At 50.1% G+C, this 10,271-nt stretch overlaps 1 protein-coding gene and 1 non-coding gene across 2 annotated transcripts; both read left to right on the top strand.

The window, feature by feature from the left end:
• The first annotated feature begins 457 nt into the window (after positions 1-457).
• On the top strand, positions 458-7,501 carry LOC105542987 (chromosome unknown open reading frame, human C17orf98). Its single transcript, XM_011984711.1, has 3 exons — positions 458-832; positions 5,056-5,155; positions 7,242-7,501. The coding sequence occupies exons 1-3, from the start codon at positions 626-628 to the stop codon at positions 7,397-7,399; spliced, it is 465 nt and encodes a 154-aa protein (XP_011840101.1). The 5' UTR covers positions 458-625; the 3' UTR covers positions 7,400-7,501.
• A 963-nt stretch (positions 7,502-8,464) lies between these two features.
• Positions 8,465-8,536, top strand: TRNAC-GCA. The gene has a single exon. It is a non-coding gene; the product is annotated as a tRNA-Cys (tRNA).
• The last annotated feature ends 1,735 nt before the right edge of the window (positions 8,537-10,271 follow it).

Raw genomic sequence — 10,271 nt, 5'->3', positions numbered from 1 at the left:
CCACCTCGTTCTCCCAAAATGCTGGGGTTCCTGGCGTGAGCCAACGCTCCCGGCCTAGGGAACCTTTCTTTTTTTTCTTTTTTTTTTTTTGAGACGGAGTCTTGCTCTGTCGCCCGGGCTGGAGTGCAGTGGCCGGATCTCAGCTCACTGCAAGCTCCGCCTCGGCCTAGGGAACCTTTCTAAGCTTCAACCTCTAGCTCTGTAAAATGAGAATTGGAAGTAGGTGCGATCTGAACTTTCTGATCAATTCCAGGTACAAGCTTTTCAACAAAACTGAGCTGAGGAAATAGCATGCAATACCGTGGGAAAAGAGAATACTCACCTTAAAGGAAAACTGGGGGAACGGGGCCTAATTGCACACAAACTGCCCCACAATCAGTTATCCAGTCTCCTCCCCTTCACTTTCCAACTCCTCTTGCATGTCAGTCTCTGGTCAACTTCCTCTGGGACCAAGCAAGCAAACTTCCCCCACTGCCTTAAGGACCCACCGGTCAACCCAGGGTGAGTGGAGACAATAGGGTTTGTGTCACAGGGGTCCTTGACATCACGTAACAATGCACAGGGGTGTCCCCACCTAGGGTCCTCATTCCCTCCAGAAAGGCCCTCCAAGGCTACAGTGGTTGGGATGGCATACCTGAGCGAGTGTCGCCTGCGACTGGAGAAAGGCTTTATCTTGGACGGGGTGGCTGTGAGCACCACTGCCCGCGCTTATGGGCGCTCTAGGCCCAAGCTGTGGTCGGCGATTCCGCCCTACAATGCGCAGCAGGACTACCACGCCCGCAGCTACTTCCAGAGCCACGTGGTTCCGCCCGTTTTGCGGAAAACTGATCAGGTATTGGAGCTTCCTGGAAGACCCCACACTCCTCCCTAAATCTTCACTCCAGCGTCCTCACCACAAAGAAGACTCCGCCACTTTCACCTCCTCAGTTTACTTTCTTTTCTTTTTTAAATTTTTATTTATTATTATTGTTATTATTATTATTATTATTATTTTGAGACGCAGTCTCGCTCTGTCGTCCAGGCTGGAGTGTAGTGAGTGGCACCATCTTGGCTCACGGCAACCTCTGCCTGCTGGGTTTAAGCGATTCTCCTACGTCGGGAGTAGCTGGGATTACAGGCACACCACGAAGCCAGACTAATTTTGGTATTTTTGCTAGAGACGGGGTTTCGCCATGTTACCCAGACTGGGATTACAGGTTTGAGCCTGTAATTACAGGGTTTCACTCTTGCCCAGGCTGGAGTGCGGTGGTGCGGTCACGGCTCACTGCAGCTTCCAACTCCCAGGGTCAAGCGATCCTCCCACCTCAGCCTCGTGATTAGCCGGGACTACAGGCGCGCGCCACCCCGCCCTGCTAATTTTTTTTTTTTTTTTTTTTTGTAGAGAGGGGGTCTCGCCGTGTTACCCAGACTGGTCTTGAACTCCTGGGCTCACGCTATCCTCCCGCTACCGCCTCCCAGTTTTCTTAATGAAGCCGGAGGACTGCAGGAGAGGGAGGACGGGTGTTGAGCGCAAGCTTCCTGAGCTCACAGGATGGCCTTCCAGCCCTGAATTTGAGAATAGCCTCATTCCGGGTTTCTGCAAGGCAAGGGGATAGGGCTCAAAGCCAGCTTCTCCCACACCAGTCGGTCTCTTTGTCCTTTGTGACGTTACAGACCCGCCCTCTAGGGTGACCTCACACCGCAAATTCTCTAAATACGCGAAAATCCGTGTGACCTCAGTGAGCAAGACAAAGGGAATTGATTTGACTTCCAGGGCGAGACGCCTTCCTCCTGTGACATCATAGTGGCAGGGCGTGGGGCTTGGTCTCCTGGTTCTTTGGGCTGAAGGGAGGGACACCTCTCAAATCTCTGCGGACCTCAGTTCCTCCCCCTGGCCTTTTCCCTCCTAGGTGTAGGCCCCTTCCCAGCAGAGTACTCCCCCGCTAACCCCCCCAGATCAAAGATTCGAGACTATTTGCTGATGGTTCAATATTCCCACCCAACATTTCGCTTCCAGTATTTGTGTTTCTACACATCAGTGGTGTGGAGAAGAAAAAGGAGGACTCATGGGGTTATTCTGTGAACAAATCTTGGGGTTTGTGTGTCTGTGTGTGTAGTCCCAAATGTTTGTTTGCATAGGTCCGTGCAGTGCATGTAAACGGACACACATGAGTCACACATGTGTTGACTCATGTAATTTTTATTTTATTTATTTATTTTTTGAGACGGAGTCTCGCTCTGCCTCCCAGGTTCACGTCATTCTCCCGCCTCAGTCTCCTGTGTAGCTGGGACTACAGGCGCCCGCCACCATGTCCGGCTGATTTTTTGTATTTTTCGTAGAGACGGAGTTTCACCCTGTTAGCCAGGATGGTCTCCATCTCCTGACCTCGTGATCCACTCGCCTCGGCCTCCCAAAGTGCTGGGATTTCAGGCGTGAACCACCGCGCCCGGCCCAATTTTTCTTTCTTTCTTTTTTTTTTTTTTTGAGACAGGGTCTTGTTCTGTCACCCTGGCTGGAGTGCAGTGGCATAATTTTGGCTTACTGCAACCTCCGCCTTCCGTGTTCAAGCGATCCGTCTACTTCAGCCTCTCGAGTAGCTGGGACTAACAGAAAACGGGTTTCACCATGTTGCCCAGGCTGGTCTTGAACTGCTGAGCTCAAGTGATCTGCCCATCTCAGCCTCCCAAAGTGCTGGGACTACAGGCATGAGCCACCACACTGGCATCGACTGGTAATTTTACGACAGAAGGAACCAGAGTCTGGGGAGGGGAAAAGGAAGAACCTGAGTATTTAAAACCTTGAAAATGATAAGGTATACATATTTTGAAAAAGCTTTCTTTTTTTTTTTTTTTAGACAGAGTCTCACTCTGTCATCCAGGCTGGAGTGGAGTGGCCTGATCTTGGTTCACTGCAATCTTCGCCTCCTAGGTTCAAGCAATTCTCCTGCCTCAGCCTCCCAAGTAGCTGAGATTATAAGCGCCCGCCACCACACCCAGCTGATTTTTTGTATTTTTAGTAGAGACGGGGTTTCACTATGTTGGCCAGGCTGGTCTCGAACTCCTGACCGCAACTGATCCACCTGCTTCAGCCTCCCAAAGTGCTGGGATTACAGGCGTGAGCCACCGCAGCCGGCCTTGGAAAAGCTTTCCAATTTTCTTTTTCGAGACAAAGTGCCACTCTGTCACCCAGGCTGGAAGTGCAGTGGCACAGCTCACTGCAGCCTCGAACTGCTGGGCTTAAAAAATCCTCCAGTCTCAGCCTTCTGAGTAAGTGGGACTATAGGCGTGTGCCACCATGCCCAGCGGCTAATCTTTTAATTTTTTTTCTTTTTTGAGGCAGAGTCTCACCCTGTCGCCCAGGTTGGAGTGCAGTGGTATGACCTCGGCTCACTGCAACCTCAGCTTCCCGGGTTCAAGTGATTCTCCTGCCCCAGCCTCCCAAGTAGCTGGGATTACAGGCACCTGCCACGATGCCCAGCTGATTTTTTATAGTTTTAGTAGAGATGGGGTTTCACTATGTTGGCCAGGCTGGTCTCGAACTCCTGACCTTGTGATCTGCCCATCTTGGCCTCCTAAAGTGCTGGGATTACAGGTATGAGCCACCATACCCAGCCGCAATCTTTTAGTTTTTTTGTTGAGACGGGTCTGGCCATGTTACCTGGGCTGGTCTCAAACTTCTGGGTTCAAGTAATCCTCTTGCCTCAGCCTCCTAAAGTGCTGGGATTATAGGCACAAGCCACTGTGCCCAGCCTGTTTCTTTTGTTTGTTTGTTTTTGAGAGGGAGTCTCACTCTATCTCCCAGGCTGGAGTACAGTGGCACGATCTCAGCTCACTGCAACCTCTGTCTCCCGGGTTCAAGTGATTCTCCTGCCTCCGCCTCCTGAGTAGCTGGGATTACAGGCACGCGCCACTACACCTGGCTAATTTTTGTATTTGTAGTAGGGGTTTCGCCATGTTGGCCAGGCTGGTCTCCAACTTTTGACCTCAGGTGATCCTCCTGCCTTGGCCTCCCACAGTGCTGGGATTACAGGTGTTAGCCACCGCTCCCAACCAACCTGTTTAATTTTTAAAAGTATTATTGTCAAAACCACCATTTGTGGTAGGTATTATTTTCATTTAAATAAAGATAACATTTATACAACTTCACTATGCCAGGCCCTTTATCTGACCAAAACCACTTAAGTCTCACAGCAGGCCGGTGCGGTGACTCACTCCCGTAATCCCAGCACTCTGGGAGGCTGAGGCGGGTGGATCACCTGAGTTAAAGAGTTTGAGACCAGCCTGGCCAATTAGCTGGCATGGTGGCGCATGTCTGTAATCCTAGCTACTCAGGAGGCTGAGGCAGGAGAATTGTTTGAACCCAGGAGGCGGAGGTTGCAGTGAGCCAAGGTGGCAACACTGCACTCCAGCCTGGGCAACAGAGTGAGACCATGTCTCAAAAAACAAACCTCACAGCAATACTCCTTTTACTGATGGGGAAATTGAGGCCCAGAAAAGCTGTGTAATTGGCCCAAGTTCACAAAGCCTGTTAATGATTGAGCTGGAGTTAGAACCCAGCCTGTCTGGCAGCAGAGACTGAGCCTTCAGCTGCCAAGTTCAACTGCCCTGAGAGGCAATAGGTTCTTCTTCTTTTTTTTTTTTTTGAGACAGAGTTTGGCTCTTGTTGCCCAGGCTGGAGTGCAACGGCAAGATCTCGGCTCACTGCAACTTCTGCCTCCGGGGTTCAAGCAATTCTACTGTCTCAGCCTCCTGAGCAGCTGGGATTACAGACGCCTGCTACCATGCCCAGCTGATTTTTTGTATTTTTAGTAGAGATGGGGTTTCGCCATGTTGGCAAGGCTAGTCTCGAACTCCTGGCCTCAGGTAATCCACCCACCTTGGCCTTCCAAAGTGCTGGGATTACAGGCCTGAGCCACTGCGCCTGGCCTGGTTCTTAAATATATTTAGTCTGTCTGCCCCAGTTACCTAAGGCTCTGACCTCTTCCCTCTCCCCACAGCAAACCCCAGGGCAGATTGCACCGTGCCCCCCTCAGCATTGTGGCTGACAGTCTTCTGTATTCTCTTCCCCACTTTCAGGATCATGGCGGTACAGGAAGGGATGGCTGGATTGTAGACTATATCCACATCTTTGGGCAAGGACAGAGATACCTCAACAGGAGAAATTGGGCAGGGACAGGCAAGTGCTGCCTCCATTTCCAGCCTCATCATGGTTCCTGGGCCATAGCGAGGCCTGGTTGAGGGGAAGAGGCTAAGGGACTACATCCTTCCAGGTTTTCTTCACATACACGAGCATATGGTGCCACAGTGCTCCCTAATATTAGTTAATAAGCCCCAGTACTGTATGTCAGGCCCCATTTTTTCTTTTTTTTTTTTGAGACATGGTCTCAGTCTGTCACCCAAACTGGATTGCATGAAATGCAGTAGCACGGATGGGTGTGGTGGCTCATGCCTGTAATCCCAGCACTTTGGGAGGCCGAGGCGAGTGGATCACTTGAGGTCAGGAGTTCCAAACCAGCCTGGCCAACCTGGTTAAACCCTGTCTCTACTAAAAATACAAAAAGACAATTAGCCGGGCGTGGTGGCTCGCACCTGGAATCCCAGCTACTTGGGAGGCTAAGGCAGGAGAATTGCTTGAACCCAGGAGGCGGAGGTTGCAGTGAGCCAAGATCATGCCACTGCACTCCAGCCTGGGCGACACAGCGAGACTCCATTTAAAAAAAAAAAGAAATGCAGTAGCACAATTACTACTGACTGCAGTCTTGACCTCCTGGGCTTGAGCAATCCTCCCACCTCAGCCTCCTGAGCAGCTGCGCCCACAGGTGTGCACCACCACACTCAGTTAATTTTTTATTTTTTGTAGAGATAGAGTCTCCCTATGTGGCCCAGGCTGCTCTTGAACTCCTAGGCTCAAGTGATCCTCTGGCCTCAGCCTCCTAAAGTGCTGGCATTACAGACCTGAGCCATTTGTTAGGCACTTTTCACCGTCACACTAACCCCACAGCACAGGTAGGGAAACAAGTTTCTTTAGTTAAAGTAATTTGGCAAGAGGGCTGAGCTGAAATTAATATTCTGCTCTTCCTGGGCCTGGTACAGTGGCTCATGATCTTGCCTGTAATCCCAGCACTTAGGGAGGCTGAGGCAGGCAGATCACGAGGTCAAGAGTTCAAGACCAGCCTGGCCAACATAGTGAAACCCCATCTCTATTAAAAATACAAACAATTAGCCAGGCATGTTGGCGGGCACCTATAATCCCAGCTATTCAAGAGGCTGATGCAGGATAATCTCTTGAATCCAGGAGGCAGAGGTTGCAGTGATCCAAGATTGCATCATTGCACTCCAGCCTAGGCGACAATGCGAGACTCCATCTCAAAAACAAATGAACAAAAAGATTCCGCTCTTCCCAACTCTGAAGCCCCTGTTCCCCTCACTGCTGCATCCTGCTCATTTTCCAGGCCCAGGTTAACAACAATGGGAAAGAGTTGAGAGATATTTTTCTTTTTTTTGAGACCGAGTTTTGCTCTGTTGCCCAGGCTGGAGTGCAGTGGCACGATCTCGGCTCACTGCAACCTCTGCCTCTTGGGTTCACACCATTCTCCTGCCTCAGCCTCCCAGGTAGCTGGGACTACAGGCGCCTGCCACCACGCCTGGCTAATTTTTTGTATTTTTAGTTCCGATGGGTTTTCACCATGTTAGCCAGGATGGTCTCGAGCTCCTGACCTCGGGATCCACCCGCCTCGGCCTCCTAAAGTGCTGGGATTACAGGCATGAGCCACCGCGCCCGGCCGAGATATTTTTCTAACAGGGTAAACCCTCCTCCCAGCCCAGCTCCACCATCGTGGGTCACTTCTCTAGTCACATGATACTTTGTGCCATTTGGCCCAACTGATCTTGATCTCATCCATTTTTTCCACATGGGTCAGAGGCAAGGGTGAGATTTTTCTCATTTCTTGTGGGAGAAAAGCAAGCTTTGCCAATCCCAGAATTTCTGGCCCTTCCTGTCCCAGCACAAACCATTCACAGTTTTCCTGCAATTATTCCTGGTGCGGGGTTTTATTTCTAGGAAGCCTTCTGTCCCTCAGCCTCACCAGCCCTTGGCCTTTCAGCCCAGAGGCTCGGGGAATTTGAGGATTGCATGTTCAGCTGTGGGCATGGGGAATGCAAGTGACTATGCCTGGTTGGCATCCCATACCACACCCAGGGGAATGGGGAAGCCAAGAGGTGGGCTGAATGCAGGCTCAGGCCTCTCTCTCCTTGCCCCCAAGGGCATTCTCTCCAGCAGGTGACTGGGCACGACCACTACAATGCTGATCTGAAACCAATCTATGGGTTCAATGGAAGGTTTGGCTACCGCCGGAACACTCCAGCCCTCCGTCGGAGCACGTCCGTCTTTGGAGAGGTCACCCACTTCCCTCTGTTCTAACAGCATCTTTTCCCTTCCTAGCCATCGACCTGAATTTCTAAGACAAATGTTTAGATGAACTCTTAATGTTATTTTACGTTAAAAATTTAATTTGTGTCTCCACGTGTGCTGTTTCTTCCCTGAGATTAGAGGAATGAGCCAGTTCTGCCCTTGGCTTCTCTTCCCCCTGGAGAGGAGGGGAGAGGAGAAAGGGCTTCTCAGGCCTACACCCTTGCACTCCATACCAACGAGTGCCAGGTTTGAAAGGAGGGGCTTCAGTTCTGCCCTACCAGTGGGACAAGAAGGAGCCACACTACTCAACCTCAATAAAGCACTTCCCCAGCTGTCAGCAGAGCCCCAGGTCAGAGCTGGCTATTGTTTCCATCAAGAACAGAGCAAAGGCCAAGCTCCTTGGCTTATGCCTGTAATGCCAGCACGCTGGGAGGCCAAGATGGGAGGATTGCTTGAGCTCAGGCAAGTGGATCACTTGAGACCAGCCTGGGCAACATGATGAAACACTGTCTTTACTAAACATATACGCGTGTGTGTGTGTGTGTGTGTGTGTATGTTTATGTATATATATGTGTATAGATATGCATATATATATATACAGAGAGAGAGAGAGAGAAGGAGAGAGAGAGACTCATTCTGTTAGCCCAGGCTGGAGTGCAGTGGTATGATCTCAGCTCACTGCAACCTCTGCCTCCAGGGATTCAAGCAATTCTCCTGACTCAGCCTCCCTAGTAGCTAGAATTACAAGTGCCTGCCACCACTCCCAGCTAGTTATTTCATATTTAGTGGGGGCGCGGTTTCACAGTTTTGGTCAGGCTAGTCTCGAACTCCTGACCTCACCTCGGCCTCCCTGAGTGCTGGGATTACAGGCGTGAGCCACCCTCCTGGCCCAGAATGTCATTTTTCAAGTGTTCCCTTTCAATTTATTGGTGGCCAATGGAAAAGCCAAACCAGATGATGGATAATTAAGAAGGTGGGGCTTTAGAACACAAAACTTGCCAGAACTCATGTGGGTGGAACTTGATTGTATTGAGTCACCATAAGTGGACAGGGAAGGAACCTGTAATGGACAGAGGGGGTATGGCTCAGGGGTAGAGCATTTGACTGCAGATCAAGAGGTCCCCGGTTCGAATCCGGGTGCCCCCTTCCGTGATATTTCCTCACTACCATTCCATTTAACAGCAAATACCATCAGCCACAGTATCACCAGAAAAGATGAAGGAACTTTCAACTTGATCTTGTGCTAAAACTGTTCCTCCCACATTCCAGCTCACCTTTAGGACAAAAAGCCCCTCTAGGATCTCATTTGTCTTCAATTAAGATTAAGTCCCTGAGGAGATTCTAAATCTATGAGTGAGTCTGAGAGCTGTGAACACAATTTGCTAATTGGATGGGTGTCGGAGTATAGATGGAAATGTATGTATTTTTGAAAACTTAGTACATGCCAAGCTGCCTCGAATTAAAACATGAAAGAAGGGCCAGGGCCTGGCGCGGTGGCTCACGCCTATAATCCCAGCGCTTTGGGAAGCCGAGGCGGGCAAATCACAGGTCAGGAGTTTAAGAGCAGCCTGGCCAACATGGTGAAACCTCCATCTTTACTAAAAATACAAAAAATTAGCCGGGTGTGGTGGTGCGCACCTGTAATCCCAGCTACTTGGGAGGCTGAGGCAGGAGAATCGTTTGAACCTGGGAGGCTGTGGTTGCAGTTAGCCGAGACCGCACCACAGCACTCCAGCCTGAGCAACAGAGCGAGACTCCGTCTAAAAAAAAAAAAGTTCGAGACCAGCCTAACCAATATGGTGAAACCCTGTCTCTACTAAAGATACAAAAAATTAGCCGGGCGTGGTGGTGCACGCCTGTAATCCCAGCTACTTCAGAGGCTGAGGCAGGAGAATTGCTTGAACCTGGGAGGCAGAGGTTGCAGTGAGCTGAGATCGTGCCGTTTCACTCCAGCCTGGGCGACCGAGCCAGACTCCGTCTCAAAAAATAAAAAAATAAATAAAAGAAAAAGAGAGAGAAAGAAAGAAAAGAAGGAAGGCCGAGCGCAGTGGCTCACGCCTGTAATCCAAGCACTTTGGGAGGCAGAGGTGGGCGGATTACGAGGTCAGGAGATCGAGACCATCCTGGCTAACATGGTGAAACCCCATCTTTACTAGAAATACAAAAAAATTAGCCAAGTGTGGTGGCGGGCACCTGTAGTCCCAGCTACTCGGGAGGTTGAGGCAGGAGAATGGCGTGAACCCAGGAGGTGGAACTTGCAGTGAGCCGAGATTGCGCCACTGCACTCGAGCCTGGGCGACAGAGCAAGACTCCGTCTCAAAAAAAAAAAGAAAAGAAGGAAAAAAGGAAGGAAGGAAAGCAAGCAAGAAAGAGCAAGAAAAGAAGGAAAGAAGGAAGGAAAGAGAGAGAAAAGGAGAGAAAGAAGGAAGGAAAGAAAAAGAAAAGAAGGAAAGAAGGAAGGAAAGAAAGAAGGAAGAAAGGAAAGAAAGAAGGGAGGAAAGAAAGAAGGAGGGAAGAGAAAGAAGAAGGAAAGAAGGAGGAAGGAAAGAAGAGATAAAGCAGGAAAGAAGGAGGAAGGAAAGAAAAGAGATAAGGAAAGAAGGAAGGAAAGAAAAGAAAAAGAGAGAAGGAAACAAAGAAGGAAGGAAAGAAAGACAAAGAAAGACAAGGAAGGAAGGAAAGAAACAGAGTAAAGGAGGCTGGGCGCTGTGGCTCACACCTGTAATACCAGCACTTTTGGAAGCCGAGGCGGGCGGATCATGAGGTCAGGAGATGGAGACCCTCCCGGCTAACACGGTGAAACCCTGTCTCTACTAAAAATACAAAAAAATTAGCCAGGCGTGGTGGCGGGCGCTTGTAGTCCCAGCTACTAGGGAGGCTG

This window comes from Mandrillus leucophaeus, unplaced genomic scaffold (assembly GCF_000951045.1).
Source record: "Mandrillus leucophaeus isolate KB7577 unplaced genomic scaffold, Mleu.le_1.0 Scaffold272, whole genome shotgun sequence".
Lineage (NCBI taxonomy): Eukaryota > Metazoa > Chordata > Mammalia > Primates > Cercopithecidae > Mandrillus > Mandrillus leucophaeus.
Note: the sequence above shows the minus strand (reverse complement) of the source record. Positions and strands in the feature narration are given on the sequence as shown.

Bases quoted from the DNA above. Each gene is read 5' to 3' on its own strand.
- LOC105542987 (XM_011984711.1), top strand. From the start codon at position 626: ATGGCATACCTGAGCGAGTGTCGCCTGCGACTGGAGAAAGGCTTTATC. The intron at 833-5,055 runs GTATTGGAGCTT...CCCCACTTTCAG, and splicing joins TTTTGCGGAAAACTGATCAG to GATCATGGCGGTACAGGAAG. The intron at 5,156-7,241 runs GCAAGTGCTGCC...CTTGCCCCCAAG, and splicing joins GAGAAATTGGGCAGGGACAG to GGCATTCTCTCCAGCAGGTG.